This window comes from Fukomys damarensis, unplaced genomic scaffold (assembly GCF_012274545.1).
Source record: "Fukomys damarensis isolate Sample0158 unplaced genomic scaffold, DMR_v1.0_HiC HiC_scaffold_34, whole genome shotgun sequence".
Lineage (NCBI taxonomy): Eukaryota > Metazoa > Chordata > Mammalia > Rodentia > Bathyergidae > Fukomys > Fukomys damarensis.
In genome coordinates this window covers 3,311,606-3,331,260 of record NW_022900946.1, presented here as the reverse complement: position 1 = coordinate 3,331,260, position 19,655 = coordinate 3,311,606, and the positions used below count along the sequence as shown (strand labels likewise).

At 46.1% G+C, this 19,655-nt stretch overlaps 1 protein-coding gene across 7 annotated transcripts in view; it reads left to right on the top strand.

Moving 5' to 3' along the window:
* The window catches only part of Hs3st4 (heparan sulfate-glucosamine 3-sulfotransferase 4), a 718,708-nt gene extending 699,264 nt beyond the window's left edge, over positions 1-19,444 (top strand). For all 7 annotated transcript variants that reach the window (XM_033758605.1, XM_033758604.1, XM_033758606.1 and 4 more), the window contains one exon: positions 18,375-19,444. In XM_033758605.1, coding sequence (XP_033614496.1) covers positions 18,375-19,011 — 637 coding nt within the window. In that variant the 3' untranslated portion in view covers positions 19,012-19,444. The remainder of the gene's footprint in view (positions 1-18,374) is intronic.
* Positions 19,445-19,655: the final 211 nt, after the last annotated feature.

Sequence of the window (19,655 nt, the reverse complement as noted above, 5' to 3'; positions counted from 1 at the left end):
GTATCAAGGCAGGAACAGAAATGGAACAGCAAGGGGATAGTTACTTGCTCTGAAAACATTCTGTGAAAGGGCTGCTTTCTTAGTGTGTTGCTGTGATGATGGCACAGTTACTGTGGACAGATGTGAGAGGCAATCTGATCACACATGCAGAGCAGGCTGGCACGTTTTATGTGCCCCTTCCCCACCTGCCAGCAGCACAGATCCCATCCTCTGTGTCTGGATCTTCCTGAAGTTTCCTCTCGTAAGTGCTAGAACCTACCTGGGACTCCGAGTCTGGCTCCTGACAAGTCTGGTGAAGAGTTCAGAGCCTCAGTGAAGGGGTGGTGTAGGTATATAGCAGAGAGCTGAGCTGCTGTTGGTGGGGGGGAAAGGCAGGGGAGTTCCAGTCCAGTAGATAGACCCAGTATGGTAGAAATAGATGAGAGAGTAGGACTCCGGGTAGGTGTGACAGGTACTTGGGGCAGGCCATCTATTACCTCCAGGCTCAATCTGCTAGGGATATTGGAGTGCTGACATATTCCCACCCAGGATAAGATGTAGTTCACAAACAGTGGCCAGAGGCCAATGGACAGGTGCATTGGCCATAGAAATGAAAGACTAGAGCCATGCAATTAGGCAGAGACAAAGAGAGAGAATTCCTGCTCAATATTTTGAAAAAAAAAGTCAAGGAAGAAAATTTCAATTTGGTGCTAGTAGTTAACACCTAACATTGCTATTTTCCATTATTAAGAAGTAAATATTAGGCTCAGATTCTGTGGCAGACAGCAACATCTTTCTTTATGGTTACTCTTTATTCTTGACAATTATCTGAGATATCTCAGTCTTATGGTTTATATCTAAGTGTCTCCCCAAAGCTTCATGTACTCATAGGTGGGGCTTTTCTGAGGTGGCTGGTTCTAGAGTGCATAATATTGGACCGAAGTGTTTGTGGTACTATATTAGCCCACTGATTAGAATTAGCATAGTTCCGTGTGTGGCTGAATGGATTACTAAAGGCAGAAGCCCCTCCCTGGGTGGCACTGATCAATAGTCTTATAGCCTGGATGAAAAGGAAAGGCAGGCTCACTCCCTTACCACTTGCCACATCCTGCCTACCCTGCTGTGAACTGTTTCTCCTTTTTGATGACCTTTTATTATGCCACCCTGCCTTGAAGCCAGCTAACTATGGGCTGAAACCACTACCAACTGTGAGCCACAATAAACCTTTCCTCCTTTAACTTGAGGGTGTCCAGGATTTTGTCTCAGCAATAAGAAAAACAACTAAAACATTTACCTATATAACAAATTACTACAAAATGAAGGGGTAAAAATAACATACATGTGTGATCTCATTTTCTCTGTTTCTTATCTCTGTTTCAGGTTCTCTCATAGGACTCTGTTCAGGTGGTTGGCCAGGGCTGAGGTCTGAGGTTCAACTAAGGAAGGATCGATCCACTTTCAAATGTGTAGAGTTACTAGCAGGACTCAGTTCCTTATGGGTTACTAAAGATCTCAGCTTCTTGCTGGCTGTTGGCTGAGACGGACTCAATTCCTGGATAGAAGAACCTTTCCCCATGATGGCCAACTTCACCAGGCTTAAAAAAGAGAGAACTCTTAGAGGGATGTTAAAATCTTCTGTAATGAGTGATGGAACTAACATCTCATCCCCATGTTCCCATGAACATGGCTTAGAAGTGAGCTTCTGCACTTTTCAACACTCAGCATGGGAAGATCACACAAGGACATGCATACTAGGAGGTGGTGACAACTGGGGAACCATCTTAGGATCAGTCTTTCATAGAAACTAGTTGTTTTTTCATTCAAGATAGTGATATACAGATCCTATTTTAAATAGATGTATTAAACCAACCAATGAAATAGGAAAGAAAAATGCTGAGTTCATGATGGCATAAATATAAATGTATGTACAAAAATGGTGGTCTGAGATGCAAAAAATATTCACTGTTACCAAGATGTTCTCTTTTTAAAAACTTTAGTCCTTGTTTAACTTATTTATTCATCTATATCGATCCATCTAACAGTCTACTCAAAGAATAGTAAGATAATTATCTTATCTTGTAAGGAATTTGACTTAATGATGTGCTTCTAAATCCTGGTTGCACTTTAGGACCCCCTGGTAAATTTTTAGAAGAGTCCAGTGACCAGATGTCATCACAGGCCAATTGAATCAAAATCCTCAGTTGTGGGGACCAAGGAGTCTCTCTGGCTGCCAGAGTCCAAATCACATGGCGGCCTTGGAGCATCGATCCACTGGCTGCAGAATTACAGCTGCAGGAAATGTTGGAGACATAGGCAGCAAACCCCACAAATTCGCTAGCAAGCTCCACCTGTTCCTTTTTTGAAGAATAGAGATTCCAGGGAGGTAGCTTACTTTCAGGAAGGAGGTGGTAGAGCCCATGCTAAACTGTCACCTTTGTTCCCAGTCCCTGGGTTTACTCTAGACCTATAACTTGACCTCTAGCACAAACCGTTCTGCTCTACTATGCCTTCCCAGAAGCTGGAGATGAGAGATTCTGTGTCACATATGCATTTCACTGTTGAGGACTCTGTAGTTATGCCTTGTGTGATGCCCTTGGCCCAGGGCCAAGAGTGTGTACCAACATCCTCAGAAAGGTGGTTTCCTGCACCTGGTAGCGAAGAGATGGGGCCAACAGACCACCAATTTAGGCCCTGCTTGGCTCCCTTCTCCTGTTTCCGATGCTTGGAGTATATGAACTGAGTGTGTGTGTGTGTGTGTGCGTGTGTGCGTGTGTGTGTTGAAAACGTGAGCATGCATAACTGTGGGATGATCCTTCATCTGAAAGGAAAGGAATTTAGAGTGTTTAGAGACAGAGAGAAGAACAGTGCTGCTAGGACTTTGATGAAATGGGATTTGAAGATGGAGGACATATTTACAGGGCCTTATAGACCACAAGAAAGGGCTAGAGTTTTATTTTAATATCATGAGAACATAATAATAACAAACATCTAACACTTAGGTGTATTTATCGTATAGTTTTTATGTATATTGGCTAATTCAATCCTTATAGTAATAGTTCCAATGGAAAGATGTTATCATTATCATAAATATTACATTTTAAAGAGAAAGACTAAGGCAGTGATAGATAACTGCAGCACACAGTCTGCAAGTGGCAAAGCTGCCACTGGACTCGGACGGTCAGTACCAGAGACCGCGGTGTCACCCACTGTGCCCACTGCCCTGCTCCCTGTGGCGTGGCCTTCTGGGGAGCAGCTGCTGCTCACTGTGGATGACGGTGTCCGGGGAACAGGCTGGGAGGAGCAGGCAGATGGGAGGAGCGGAGGTGCCAGTGCCTGGCCTGGGAAGGGGTGATAGAAGGAGCTAAGTTTAGATGTGGTTTAGAGCAGAAGCAGCAGACAGACTTACCAGCTGGGACTCGGGCTGTGCTGCAGGGCACTGAGGAGCCGGGTAACTCCTGGGTCCTGGACCGAGCCCCGGTGTGACTGATGGTGTCTTGCCTGCATGAGGAAGGCTGGGGCTCGCGGATCTGGCTTGATATTTGGGGTGGGGGTGCAGCGTGCTGCCTGGACATCCGCCAGATGTAATTCTGCACCTCACCAGGAGCACATCTTCCTTCTTCCCTTCCTTTTTTCCACTCTCTTTTCTTCCTACTGGCTGTTCCCCTCTTCCCTATTTCCTTTATTTTTTCCATCATGCAGCAGATATTTACCAAGACCTCCTTGGTGCCAAGCACTACTTCAAGTGCCCGAAGCACATTAGTATGTGAAAGAGCCCAATTACCTCAGTTCTTTGGAGCTTATATTTTTTGGGACAGACCGATACCCCAGAAACAGACACATAAACGAGATCATTGCAGAGAGCAGTTGAGCCCTGTGAAGTAAACAAAAAGCCAGTGTGGAGGACAGAGATTTCAGATAGGGGGCTTGGTGTGAGTGATTGCTCTCTGAGGAGGCAGCGTGACACTGAGCATAAGAATAAGAGAAGTTACAAGTTATGGGGAGAGCAGAGGGGAGGGCGGGAGGGGCTCTCTGGGCTGGGCATGCATACACATCTGATACTCCAGGACTCTGCAGTGGAGGCTGCGTGTCTGTGCTTATCTCTCTAGGTGTGCAGTTACCTCCTTTCCTGTCCTTTCCCCATCTGTTACATGATCAGATTGATTGGTCTGAAAACCTGTTTAGCATTTCACGCACCCGCAGCTGTGAAAGTTAGGTCTAAATACAGCCACACTAAGATGCACTAATTAATTTATGATTGTATTGTACATTGTTGAAGCTGGAACTCTTGATCTAGGGATTCGACTTTCTGAAAGAACAGCTGAAGAGCAGCACAGAAGGCTCATGCCAGGGCACTTGGTAGAAGAGTTGTCCGGCTGGTCGAGCCAAATGGGTAGGGTTGGGTCTGGCTCTATTCACCCAGCAAAGAATATGATTTCATACAGTGCTGTTACTCAGATGCAACCAACTCTAGAACTGGAGCATATTCTGCCTGATCACATTCACACCGCCACACATACAGATGGGTGATTCCATCCTGCCTCACTTATCCTGCAAGTTTCCCTAGCCAGGCATGACCAACCGCAGCAGCGCTTTGACAAATAAAACATCGAGTGCTTTCCCTGACATTGTCTCTCCCTCTGCCCAGGTTCCCTAGGCCACGTTGGAAGAAACATATACAGGTGCTTTACAAAAGCCAAGTTCATTTTCAGGATAACATGAGATTAAAGACGTACTGCCTCACCCTGAGCACTGATCCTAAGGTGGTACTCTCTGGGAATGCATCATAAAGGACAAGCTTTGTATGTGACAACGGCAAGATCAAAGCTTGCAATGACAAGTATTGCTTTCAGGTGCCCTGCTAAGTGCATTGCAAATCTCATAAAACATGCTCTGAAAGTGGTCCTCGTTGTGATTCTCACTTTATTCGATGAGGAAACTGAGGTTTGAGGTAGTTAGGTAGGTGTTCCAAAGTCATAGGAAGATAGGATGGCACAGCCGGGATCCCAGTCAGCTGCAGCAGGTTGAGAGTCATGTACCCAAGGAGATAGAAGACGGTGCTCAGGGGCTACAAATGGAACAAGGAATGTTGCTATTTTTTTGCCCTTCCTCCTCCTCCTTCTTTTTCTCCTCATCTCCTTCTCCTCTTCCTTCTTTTCCTTCTTACTGGAGATTGAACCCAAGGCCTTGTACACACTAGGCGAGTTCTCTACCACTAAGCTGCACCACTAGATCCTAACAAGGGAGGTCCTGGGCAGGCAACTGACAGAGCCTCCATAGATGTAAATGCTAACTTCCCTGACTCAACTGTTGCATGTTGTGTACCTGTCCTGAATGATCACACTTACTCCGTAAATATGGAAATCAACATAGTCATAATGAATAAAAAAAGGCCATGGTGCTGTTTTGAAAGGCAGGTGAACAAAGCAAATAGTAGCCCAAGGAAAGGCAAGACTTAGCAAGAGCTGTCCAAGTAGTGGGTGCCTTTACAAAGCACAGCGTTTCTGTCACTCCAGAGCTGAGAGCTGTGATGCCCCCCACAGTCCGGGGCAGGTGAGAAGGAAGAGGGCTTGAGGCTCCCCTAGGCAGGGATGGGTTGATGCATGGCTGGGAGTGAAGTGTGAGGTGGAGAAATCCAGAACACGGGCTCTCAGCGAGGAACCCTCCATCACTGTCTGTTACTGTGACCCTTCTGTAACCATCATTTAATTTTTGCACCTGCTGTTTGGGAGGCTGAGTCCAAGGACAGAAAATATAATGAGATAGCCAACAGAAGTGGGTGTGAGAGCTTCTGCAGAAGGGCTTTCTTGATGCTTATGAATAAAAGATCAGGGAAGTGCACTCCAGGGGGTTCCTCAGTCAGGGCCAGGCAAGTGTTCCTTAACTGTGTTCACTCAAAAATGAAGGGGCATCTTGTCTTGAAACTTCTGGGGGCGGTGGTCCAATCACAAAAGACACAGGGGTGGAGGGTGAGTTATGAGCATGAGGACTTGATGGAGGCTGAGGTTGTAGGCAGGCCAGGCAGTGGTTTAGATTTTACATTCTTGCTTTCCAATCTGTGGGCTTGAGAATTATTGCAAGGGATCTCTATTTCCTTCTGATACCCAACACTGGATATAAATAAAGTCAATATAAACTCCCATACAAACACATACACACACAGCAATTTTTCAAAAATATAGATTCAATGGTGAATCAAACACAAATGCATTTTAAAGGATTGTTAAGTTCAGAGTTGCTTCCTGTCCATATGTACTTTTGAAATCAAGTGCTATAGAAGAGTCAGCTTCTGTCGTAGGGTGGTCTGTCGACATCATTAACCAGTGAGAGCTTTGGGAAAGGGCAGGGATGACAGGAAAACAAGCACTGCTCACAGTGTGTGCTGTGTGCAGCGTGGGTCCTCCTGTGTGCTGCTCTGCCCCACAGTGAGGTCTCCCAAATGCTTAGGCTCCTCGGGCTGGTGAGAAGAAAAGATTCCTAGCAGTTTGGTGGCACAGGTGCCAAGCTGAAGCTGTTTGTTACACTAAGACCAAACTGTGTTTATACCCATTAATTAGATGGCTGGATCTCTATGTATTTTGGTCGCTGTGTAAATAAGGGCGCATATCTGCGGCCACCAGGAATGGTCCTGTGTATTCAGAGTTTGGCCAAGGCTCTCCCTTCACTCACTCAACACACTGATCTACTTTCACTCACTAAAAATTTCCACCTGCAGCCCTAGCAAGAGAGGATGTTCGCCGGCACGCATTCTAAGTCAGGTGTCCGCTTATATATGGCTCTGATGCATAGTATTGAAAGTTTTTAAATTGATGATTGCATAGATAAGTGAAGTTGGCCCCAAAAGTTAAAGCCATATAGGCAAAGAGGTCAATATGGAAATCTCTTAAGAGCCCAAGAGCGACAGTATTGACCCTTGAGTGTACTGTGGCATTTCTGTACCATCCGGGGCTGGTCAGACAGATCATGACAACAGAGCCTTCTTCTGAGCTCAAGAGAAGCTGTCACATGCCTGGAACCCAAGGGGGAACTTTCTCTTTGGGCTGGACCAAGAACTTGGACTTGGCCCCTCAGGATTACATGTGACTGTCGTGAGTGTGGAGCCACCATGAGACTTGGTGAGAAACTATGAGGTTCTCGCTGCCCTCACCCAGAAGAGCAAGATCTACTTTGAGAAGCTGAGAGCCTTCCTGCTATCAAGGTGGATGGAGAAGGTCCGAAAGGAGTACTTTCCTTTGTCCTTGTTGTCTTCTTACCTTGTATCATGTCTTAGGCCACAAAGTAGGAGGATGTTCCCTCACTGATTCTTTCAGAGAAGTTCATCCAACAATGGTTCAGAAAAACTGGTTGTCCTTAGACAAGACCAGTGTGCACGAATGTTCTCATTTCCTTGCTCTTCCCCTTTTGGTGTCTGGTTCTACTGAGACTTACACTACCTTATTCACGTAAAGTGATGATTGAGCTCCAGAACTTGATCTGAATCACTTTTGCTTCAGCAGAATCATCAGGAAAAACACAAAGAGAATTCACTTCTCTCTTCACATTATACTCAGTCTCCTGCGTGATTTCCAGTCTCTTCCCACTGCCTTCCCGTCCTTGAGCTCCTTCCTGATCCCCTTCACTCAACACCCAGATGGGGCTCGAATACGGTCCAAGGCACCTACAGGCATCTTCGGTTTCCTTGCTGTCGTCATCATTCTGCCTCACCTGCCTGGCGCAGGCCCCTCCTGTCCACTGGCTGCTGCACACTGAGTAGATGACTCAGTTCAAATTATGGTTTTCAAGGTCATCTGGACACTCGGGGCCTGTGATAGTTCAGTATGTAAAGCAGATGAACCACTCCTTGACCCTTGGGTTTCAAGGCAGGTTCTGAAATCCTAATTCAAGCTATTATCAATGGTTTGGGTAGAAGACCTTTGTCAGTCGTTATTCAGAACCAAACCATGTCTGCCCACGGAGTATGGGCTGAATCCGTCTTTCCTTAGTCCTTTGGGGCTGGCTCTGTCGATGGCCCCACCCCATCTGAGCAACATTCAAGCAGAGGTCTACAGAGACCTAGAATTCCTGCCCATCCACACAGCAGAGTTTCCTCACACCTGGGGCACCATGTTCAGCAGCCCCTGACAATCACAATTGTAAGATTTGAAACAGGGTCTCTAGACTGCTGTGAACTAGTTACTCAGCGATGGCACAACACTCGTAATGGTAATAACAGCAAACACTTAGGTAGTGCCTATTGTGTGCCAGGCAATAAAGGCAGGCACTGAATTTTGGGTGTGGTTGGGTGTGTCTCCCAAGAGTTCCTGTGTTGAAATTTAATCCCCATTGTGAGGTATTACAAAGGTAGAAGTTAATTACACTAAGGTATTTAGAGGCAAATCCTTTGGGAGGTGATTAGGGTTAACAAGAGTCATCAAGGTGGATTTCCCCATGTTTGATTTAATGGTGGCTTTATAAGGAGAGGGGGGCGCACATGTCTGCCCTGCACCATATCAGAATTCTGATAGCAAGAAGGTCACTACCAGGTGCAGCCCCTCAGACCAGGGGCCACAATAAACTTCTTTCTTTATAAGTTTCTCAGCCTCAGATATTTCTTTACAGTTCTGCAAAACAGATTAAATCGGCAGCACATACTTGCAATTCTTAAAACATCTTCTTATGATTTCATTTTATAGATAAGGAAATCTAGGCACAGGGAGGTTAGGAAGCTTGCCCAAAGTTCCACCTATAATTCAAGGTAGAGCTGACACTTTAGTCTGGGTAGTTCTTTAAGCCAGTGGTTCTCAGCTAGAGGTAATTTGGACTCCCAAAGGCCCTCCTACAGCATCCGTAGGTACTGGTGACTGTTGTGACTCTAGGGTGCCACTGGCATCTGCAGAGTAGAGGCCAGGGATGCTACTCGATATACACAGTGCAGGACAACCCTCAGAATAGAGTCTTCTGTCTCAAAACGTTGACGGTGCTGACTGTGACACCCTGGGTTAGACCAAGGCCATTGAAACATGAAGGCAATCTTCTCAATGGCCTTGTCTACGATATTTCAGCATCGTTTGTTCAGTCCAGAAGTTAATGAAGCTGCTCACTTGCCCTGGTGGTAAAAGTTAGTGAGACCTAGGAAACAAAGGATGGGGTGTCTTTCCTGGGTGTTGGGATGTGTGGTGGTGGTGATGGTGGCAGAGTAGAAGTGGAGATGAATTCCCTTGCCTTTTCTTCCGCAAGAGTCTCTGGAGGCAAAAACGAGACCAGAATGATTCTTACTAGGTCGCCAGAATCCACACATTGTCAATTTATCATCCAGCTGCCTGCTGTCCCTTCCGAGTCCTCTAACTCTGTCCCTAAGGCCTTCAGGCTCAGAAAATGACACTGCTCTTCTGTCATGGGAAATGACCAGGCCAATTCTTAAACACTGTCCTCCCTGATCCCAGCCGTGTCCAATTCACCAGGTCTCAAAGACTTCACCTAGCTGCTCTTGCCGAGACTCTCTCTCAGAGTAAAATGATTACCAAAGCCTCGTTTCTCCTCAGAGGTGCTAATCTGCCCCCTCTTCCGGCTCAGCTGGACTTCAGACCGTCATTAACGTTGTCTTTTCAAATACTGGTCAGCAGCACTGACTCTGCTGGGTTTCAGATATCAGCTCCTGCCCAGCCAAGCTGGGCGATCTTAGCCAAGGCACTCGGCTTCTCCATACCTCAGCTTATGCGTTAATACCGCAGAGAATGATGAATCCCATTTTCTTAGCCTGCTCCAGTGGACTGAATCCCTTATCACCTCAGGAGTGTGTGGGACAGAGATGACCCAAAAGTCTTTTCACCTGCTCGGCACAAACTTAAACTCAACAACAGTGCCTTCGATGCCTGTGCTCTGGTGTTTGCTTCCATCCTGTGATTGTGTGTCCTCCCAGCCTGGAATGCTTTCTTTATTCCTCTTTTGTATTTAGTCCTTTTCTACCCCCTTCCCTCTTCCTCGCCATTTCTATCCCTCATATCTTTCTCACTCTTTCTTCCCCTTGTCTTTGCTGCTCCTTTCTCTCTCTGCTTCACCTCCTTCTCCTTCTTCTTCTTGCAGTACTGGGGAATGAATTATTTCCTCAGCCCTTTTAAATTTTTTATGGAAAAAGACACTAGATTTCCCAGGCTGGGCAAGAGCTTGCAGTCCTCCTGCCTCGGGCTCCCAGTCGCTGGTATTCGCAGCATGCATCACCAGACTGGGCTACTTCTGTCTTCTAGTCCTCATTCTTTGTTTCGCCTCGTATCCCCTCTTTCTACTCCTCCATTCTGCACTTTTCAGGCCACTTCTCCCTCTTTTAGGTCCATGACAGGGCAGTGAAAATGAAACAGATAAAATTCTATTTGAAAAGAGACTTCTGTCCACAACAGAGATGCCCCATCTGAAGCACAGGCCGCTCTCTGAGTTCTGTGTTCCAGTCTTCTTTTCTAAGTTCTCATTGTCGGCTGAAGGGCAGAGACTGTATATAACTTTTCATTAACATACACCCAGCGTCTGGTGCATAATAAGCACCGATAAATATTCAATGGGATTGATGAGGGGATGACTATTAACATAGCCCTTTCATTGTACAGGAATTCGAAATCCAGGGAGTCAATGTGCCTGTCCTACATTCATTCAGCAAGCTAGTTATTAAGTCAGAATTATCACTCAGCACTCCTTCTTTCTTAGCTTTCATTTGGCTGATAGCCATGTGGCCACAGGGCTCTCTCTCCTTGCATCTGTATATAGAAGTGTGGCTTTCTCATGGTTTGACTTTTCTGCTTTTAGGAAATCAGGTAGCAAAACAAGGCAAGGTCTTGACTGAGTGGTTGGGCAGCATTCGTTTTCTCTGGGACTCTGTTTCCACACCTTTATAAAGGGCTTGGGGAGTCACGGGATACATAAGGTGGAGCCAGTGTAACCTGTGGAGTTGCCTGTGCAGTGTCTGGCAAGTAGCAGGAGCTCAGCTGAATTTCTAAGTGATTTCTCTCCTCAACGAGGGGAACTGGCCCCAGCAAATGCCCTTGCTCTCACTACCATTCTCTGGAGTTCCAGTTCATCAGGAAGGCTCAGAAAATATTGCTAATTTATGCACCATTTATTCTACTGGATAACGCGTCTGGGAATACGTAAGGTGCCTCTGTTCCTTTAGTTCAGGCAAGCCCAAGCTCTGGTGCTGACCCTTCCAGAGAGAATGGGCACTTTTCACCTCACATCGTTGATTTCTTGCTCCCTCGGCGTCCATGTTCATGTCCTTTTGGTTCCACCGAGGAGGCTCCAGAGAGAGAGATTACAAATTGAATGATGTACTTGATCTGGCAAGAGTTTCTAAGGCTGCTGGCCTGGGTTCTGCAACCCCCCAGCGGTCAGCTGGTGACAGCTACCTTTGCATTGCCCACGATGAGTTTTGTTTCGATATGTGACATTGCCACCCGCGAGCAGAGTGACCTTGGGCCAGTCATGTGACCTTGCTGAGGTTCTGTGTTTCGGTTAAGTATTTCAGGTCACAACCAAAAGCCAGCCTGGGCTTTGGTACAGTCTGGGCCAGGCTTGGGTACTGACTGTCTCTCCTGGTTTGGGGCAAACTAATCAATCTTACCGGGCCTCAGTTCCCGGATCTCTAAAAAGGGGACGAGAGTGGTACCTTCTTAATAGAGTTGCGTTAAACACTAGCAGCTGACATACTGAGAGCCTGCCGTGTGAGAGACACTCTCTAGGTACTAATCCTAGCGGACTTCCTGTGAGAAGGGTTATTACTCCCGTGATGCTTGCTTCCCGGACAGTGAAACAGGTACAAATTACAGGTGCTCCTTGACTTACGATAGAGTCATATTCCAAATAAATCCATTGCAAATTGGAAATATTGGCGTTTGAAAATGCATTTAATACACATACCACACTGAGCGTTACAACTGGGCAGCTCAGTGCACTATGGAGTATGGATTATGTCACCTCACGGTTGCATTGTTGACTGGCGGCTGCTGCCCGGTATAAGAGACAATTGTAGCTAGGTGATGGTGGGCACCTTTAGTCCCAGCTACCTAGGAGGCTGTGACGGGGATCACTTGAGTCCAGAAGTCTGAGACCAGCAACTATTTATCACTAGTCCAAGAGAAGATCCAAATTAAAAATTTAAATGGCTTCTATGGCATGTGTGTCATTTTCACGTCATCACACAATCAACAAGTCCTAAGTAGAAACACAGTAAGTAGGTGACCGTCTGTCTGTGCTTGGATTAGGGACCTTGCACAGGACCACACAGCTAGCGAGTGGACACAGACTAGACTGGACAGTGCAGTGTCTGAACTTGTGCTGAGCAGTCAGCCTGGCCTCTCCACCTGGACACAGCGCGGGTGAGGGCATTCACCCTGAATGCGTGACAGCTGCTGTTATGGTTGCCTAGGACACCCCCGGGTGCTGCTGTCCCCGCTTGGCTGGGGACAGCTCTGACCCAGTCAAGCGCGCCTAGCAGTGGAGCCGGGGTGGGGTGGGGTGCGAGCTGGATGCTGTCTCATAAACATTTGGTGCTGTGAGCGCAGCTGCGCGATCTTGCAGAACGATTCTCGCTTCAGGACTGTGTGTTGATGCTGATGTCACGGCTGCTCTGAGCACCCGAGATACTGTTAACGAGCTGTTCCAAGCCCAGATGCCGTGTTTTCTTGCCATATGGCCTGCACTAAAGTGCACGGTCTTTCAGAAACACTCAGCCCCATGAATGGAAAACCTTAGAGGAGCCCTCTCCTCCAGTCTGCCCCAGTTCTCCTCATTTTCAGGGCCTGTGAATTCCTTGGAATGACATCCATTTCTTCCTCCAGTAACCACAAATTGTTATGGCAGCTACCATGTGCCAGATGCCATGTTAGGCACTGGGAATACAGAGCTGAATAAAATATTACCTGTGGCCTCAAGGACTGTACAAGCCACACAGGGCAGGGGAACAAATCATATTGTCAGTATTCTTTTCATGCTATTTTATTTTATTATTATTATTATTATTATTATTATTGTTATTATTATTGCAGTGCTAGGACTTGGGGCCTTGTATGTGCTAGGCCAGCACTTTACCACAGAGCTCCACCCCTTTCCATACGGCGGCTCCACTGGAAACTCCATAACGCAGGCAGCTCTCCAGGGTCTGGGAATTAAAATGAGGTAGTGAAGGCTAGCTCAGAGCTTCTTAAATTCAATCTCCAGCTCTGTACACACACAGACACACACACACACACACACACACAAAGGAGTTAATGAAAATCTTCATAAATATATCAGAAAAAAATGTTTTTTCATACCCTGCATCTAAATGAGAACTTCCCAAGCAGGCCAAGGGTGGGTCCCATGCTCTGCCAGTGAAGGTAAAGAGGGGCAGATATCACTCTCTTGCTCCCTAGCAGGTGGATTCTGAGCGTGTAATACAGATATCCATTTCCAACCTTGGTCCCCCTTGGATTTCAGACCCTATGTGCCCATGATTACTTAACAGCTCTACCCCAGGAGGTGACAAATGCTGCATACTGTGAGCCCTAAATCTTGCCTCCCACTGTCTTCCCATGAGCAAATGTACCTGCCATGTGGCCGTTAGCCCAGGCTGACAGTCACCTGCGATGTGTCTTTCCCTGACACTCATCCATTCATCAGCGAGGGCCAGTTGGCCTTTTACAAAGTACACCCCACTGTGAGCACTTCCAGCCTCATTGTCCTCTCCAGGCACCTCCAGCCACTGCCCTGCCTGCCTTGCTGCCCTGAGGCGGTCCCTTAGCAGGTTCCTTCCTTCTAATCTTGCCACGTTCCTTTCTGTCCTTGGCCAAGCAGCTAGCAAATGAAAATGAAACATGAATCACATCACACTGCCCTGTCCAGTGTTCTTGCATGGCTTCCCATCACATGGAGAAAAACCCCAGCTCCTTCCTGTGGCCCCTACGACTCTGCACAGTCTGTTTTCTGTCCACTTGCCCAACCATATTTTCTAACTGCCCTACCTTTGTTCACTCCCTTCCAGCATCCCTGGCCTTTTTCCTATTTGTCAAGCATACTATAATGTGAGAACATGGGCATATTGAAATGTCAGATCCTGCTGAGAAGAACATAATTAAATCCTAGAGAGAGAAGAGAAATATGGGTGAAACATTCCTGAGCAGTTGGGAGGGGACAAGGTAAAGCCCAGGTAGAGGGGTTGGTTGTAGCCAGTACGAGAGTTACCTCCTCTAGTTCTACAGGAAGAAAGAGACCAGGATGGTACAGAAATAGTTGCTGAAAGAGAAGCCCCAGTGAGGAGACAGGGGAGGAAGGAAGAGTAATTGAGGCAATAAAAACCTAGCTGTAGAATGGCCTAAACTTAGGAGAGGGGATTAATGCTTTGTCATTCATTCCTCTGCTTACTCAACAGATAATTTATTGATCTCTTGGTATTTGCCAGGGACTGTTGTTAGACACTAGTGTTGGTATTGAATTACTTTTGCTTGGCCATTAAACTTAGAAGCAAAAGACATTCATTGAGATCTTAGGAAGTCTCTTTGGGTTCTGAGTTTGTTTCCTTTGTGAAACCAGAATAATAGTGATACCTCCTCTGCTGATCAAAATAGTTAAATATGTGGTGTTATAAAAAGTTCTACATTTGTCAAAAGTGGTAGGGGGTCCCTCGGTGGAGGAAGGGACCATGTCTTTTGTGGGAGCTGTTAAACTGCTGGTACGTGGTCATTTATGGAACGAATGAAGTGGTTTTAAGAAGAAGGTTTTGGTTCCTCACAGATTTTGAGAAGCTACTGGAAATGTTCTTACTGACAAAGTAACCTTATGTCAAGGGAATTCACACCACAGCAGTTGGATTTTGGTTCAGCTAATCAGTCTTAACCACTAGTGCTCCTACTAAGGGAACTTTCTGAAATTACATGATTTCATATTCATCAGAAGCATGATGATCACAGCCGATTAGGCTCCGCTCCTCCCCTCTGATGTCTTCAGTGCCCCTCTCCTTTTACCTGAGGTACCAAGCTGGGCACACACCCTTCCGTGCCTCCAGCTGATAGGTTGGGTACCTTTTTATCCCCCATGCTGCAGGTAAAAGGTTTAAGATTCAACAAGCTCTTGATAGATTGTGAATTAGCTGAAGCAGGGAGGTGAATTTGAATGGGCCTCACTGGGACTCAAGCGCTGAGGTCTGACAAGCAAATGGCAAAGAATGGATGTGAATAGAAAGCCACATGGCTGCTCCTGTGCTAAAGAAAAAGACAGCAAGCCCAGCGCAGTGGTGCACGCCTACAACGCCAGCACTCTGAGAGGCTGAGACAAGAGGATGAAAAGTTTAAGCCCAGCCTGAGTGATTTAGGGACTTAATGAGACCCTGTCTCAGAATAAAAATATAGAAAAGGGCCAGGGATGTAGCGTAGTACAACGACCCCAGGATCAGCCCCCAGTGTTGCCAAAAAAGAAGACATAAACACCCAAAAATATATCCCAGAGACTAAAATCTGGGAAAGACCATGAGCTTTTATCGGGTGATTTTTTTTGCATCAACATTCAAGATGTTTATAATAGGATATGGCTCCCATGATAAAACAGGGGAGTGAGCTCCCCTTTAGAAGTAGAAGTCAGACATGGCCATATTCCTGATACTTGGGCAGTTTCCAACCTCTACATTAGAAGATACTATTCACGCTATGGGCTAGAATCAGAATTTATGTTTCTACAGTAGTCCTTTAGTTCAGCCTTTCCATTTGGTCAAAAGTACAGAACAAAAAAAAATTGCCCTTCTCTAAGAATTGTTGTGAAAATGATCTTGGATACCCAATTTATGTTAAAAACAATTCTGGTATTAATTGGGTGCTATTCAAAGTAATTTACATGCATTATCACATTTAATCTTCATTACAGCCCTGTATGGTATGAATGCTCACTGGCCGTAGTTCTTGAGAAATGAAGGCTCAAAAGCAAATCAGTAAATTCACCGAGGTTCTGTGTGTAATTAGAAATGTTTTTTTAAAAAAATTTTTAGTGCTGTTTCTTGAACTATATCTGTAGCCCTTTTTAAATTTTTATTTTTGGCCACGGAGTCTTGCTAATACACTAAATTGCCCAGGCAGGGGTCAAACTGGGAACCCTTCATCTCTGCTTTTAGATTACAGGTGTGCACTGTCACACCTGACTGTAATCAGAGCTCTTAAAGCCAACAAATCTGATTCCCAAAGCCTGTATTTCTCCAGGCACCCTTCTAACAGACACAGTTAAGTCTGGTGAGTGCCAAACCAGCACACTAACGTAAAGATAATCAAAGCACTTTGGAGAATATGTCATTCCAAGACAAGCATGCTTATTTATGGCCCGGGCTATGGCTTTGATCCGAAAACTCCACACTACCCAACCATTATACATTAACAGGGTCTAGCAATATGAGAATTTCTTTACCAGACAAATTCCTCTGGCTTAATAAAAGTGCTTGCCGTGAAAGCTCAAAACTCAGCAGCAATTAATTATTGACAGAGCATGTGAATTAGAGATAAAAGAAAAATCATTCTTTCTCCATACACGCGATAGTAAATAAATTTAATTATGGTAGGAGAAGCTGAGGGATCTTCATCTGTATTAAGTTTTATTAGCTGAGACATTTAAAAGCATGTCATCATAACAAAGAGGGCTTGTGTAATCCTAAATGTACCACTTTGGTGCAAAGCTTGGAAGTGAATACACTTAAAGGCCCACCTGGTGGCAGATGGCCCACTATACTGACAAGTATTGGGCAGGTTTTTCGTCAGTTAACTTGGTCTATATATGCATACAGCAAACTGACTGCAACTAGGATCTTCAGCCTCCTTTTATCACTGATAGGCCCACTACAGTGGGATTGGGGGGCAACGACATCAAACCCCTTTAGTACCCCAAGTAAGATAAGCCACTCTGAAGGCAAACATCATGAAAGAGCAGAGGTGGAGAAGCACTGTTGTCAGAGGAACCAAGAGACACGAGCCCATGGAATCTGTGTGAATCTGCTTTCTGTTACTATAACAAATACCTGAGATAATCAACTTAACAAGAGGGGAAGTTTATAGTGCCCCTCATTTCAGAGGTCTCAGTCCATGTTTGATAGGTCCCGTTGCTTTCGGGCCTTCAACAGCACTGTGGCAGGAGAACACAGTGGGGGAGGACTGCTTACCCCGTGGGCAGGACATGAAAGTGAGAAAATGGGACGAAGGGACTAGGGTCCCCCTCTCCCCTTCAGAGGCCTCCACAGCCTCAGCTCCTGCCACAAACCACTACCTGTAAAGGTTCCACCACTCCCAATAGTGACAAAGGCTGGGAACCAACCCTTCCACACATGAGACTGAGGGATGTTCCAGATTCATATCATAGCAGGACCTGGATAAACTTACAAGCAAAAGCCGACACAGATCTCACACCGTGAACCAGGTCTGTGTTAGGCACTTTGGCCCTACGTGCCATGTTATTCTCCACCAACCCTGAGCTTTAAATTCTAGGGTTTTGCAAATGAGGATAAGCTTTGCTCTGGGAAGTGATTCAATTCCCAGGTTGTGTGACCTGTCTGATGCCTGTGTCCATTCTCTGTCCAGAGCTTCTCCCTCCTCATCTGCACATTATGACTTTGGGCTAAGTCAGGGAGGGGTCTGAAAACTTTCTCGTAAATGGCCAAGTAGTGAATATATATGAGGTTGTGTGGGCCACAGTCTCACTCCTACTTGTTCACCTCAGTTGTTACAGTGCAAAAGCAGCCCCTGGCAGGACATAAAGATTGAGTGTGGCTGTGTCCGGTGAAGGTTTCTTTGTGACATCGATATTTAAATTTGGTATAATCTTCATGTTATATAATGTTATCATCATCGTTATTGTTATGGTTTTCCCCAACCATTTAAAGATTACAAATCTTTCTTAGCTGTGAGTCACACAAAAGCAGGAAGCAGGTAGTGGTTTGCCAGCCCTAGACTAGATAGTCTGAGCCCCAACATTCTCTAAAAGCCACTACGACAGTAACAAGAGCCTTCGTTTATTAAGCGTTTGCACATGCCAGATTCTGTGCTAAATGCTCTTCCAACATTATCTCCCTTAATCCTTACACTATAATGTGAAGTCAGTGCTATCATTATCTCCATTTCAGAGATTATGAAACTGACGTGGAGAGAAATTAGGGGCGTATCCAGGTTAAATATGACTGTAAGAGGTTGAAAGGCAGCTTAAGTGGAGGGCTGTGAGGTTCCCAAGAAAGAGTGCTCAGCCTTATGCCATCTTTTCTGAAAATTACACAGACAAGACTGTAGTTGTAGCACACAGATCAAATGAACGCCTGAGTGTTTATAAATTTTATGTGGCGAGCCCTCACTAGGTTACTCATGTCACACGTTTTGTGCAAAGGTGTTAAAATGTTTCTGGGTTGGAATAACCATCCTCTTCCCTTTTCCTCCCTCTTCCAGAAATGTGATGCCCAAGACTGTTGATGGGCAGATAACCATGGAGAAGACCCCGAGTTACTTTGTGACGAATGAGGCTCCCAAGCGCATTCACTCCATGGCCAAAGACATCAAACTCATTGTGGTGGTGAGGAACCCCGTGACCAGGGCCATTTCTGACTATACGCAAACGCTGTCAAAGAAGCCCGAGATCCCTACCTTCGAGGTGCTGGCTTTCAAAAACCGGACCCTGGGGCTGATCGATGCCTCTTGGAGCGCCATCCGGATTGGGATCTATGCCCTGCACCTGGAGAACTGGCTCCAGTACTTCCCTCTCTCACAGATTCTCTTCGTCAGCGGCGAGCGACTCATTGTGGACCCTGCCGGGGAAATGGCCAAAGTACAGGATTTTCTAGGCCTGAAGCGTGTGGTGACTGAGAAGCATTTCTATTTCAACAAAACCAAGGGATTCCCTTGCCTCAAAAAGCCGGAAGACAGCAGTGCCCCTCGGTGCCTAGGGAAGAGCAAAGGTCGGACTCATCCCCACATAGACCCTGACGTCATCCACAGACTGCGGAAATTCTACAAACCCTTCAACATGATGTTTTACCAGATGACTGGCCAAGATTTCCAGTGGGAACAGGAAGAGGGTGACAAATGAGGCTAGAGCTGTGGAGGGAAGGCTCATGAATAGCAAGGAGGCCCCTTACCCGAGTCCTAAATTGCCCCAGTTCTGTAGCTTTGTTCTTGCAGGACTGCCAAGTAGATCTCCTCTTTTGTGCAGTCGGGATTGGCTCCAAAGCTATTGGTTTGGGCAGAGGGGTGGATCCCACAGCATCCCCCAAGAAGAACTAGTCTTGATGTCTCTGGTTGACCAGATGGCCTCAGCACCCACCACTAACCTCTAGTTAGTAGAGCCCAAAGACAGAATAGACATTTGTCAATGTCAGAGACAGTGAGTACACAAATATTTGTTTGAGTTGCAAAAGAGAAAGGCCTAACTTTATGGGGCTCCTGTGTTAGTTGAGGAGCTTAGGTTCTAGACCTCTGTCTGGCCTTACTACCTGATGTCTAAACTTCTGCTTTGGCTTCAATCCAGAATGCTGCTTTTGGCTGAGGGTTCCAGGACTCCTAGGGAGCAAGGTCCTCCCTCTAAGGCATTTCTAGCCTTTCATCAAAGGCCTCATCCCATGACCCCAGACTTCCTCCATCCCGACTCTGTGAAAGCAGAGGCATGCACCTATGTTTCTCACCAAAACAATAGCTGACACCCCTGGAAGCTGTCTTTCTAAGAACCCACTAAGG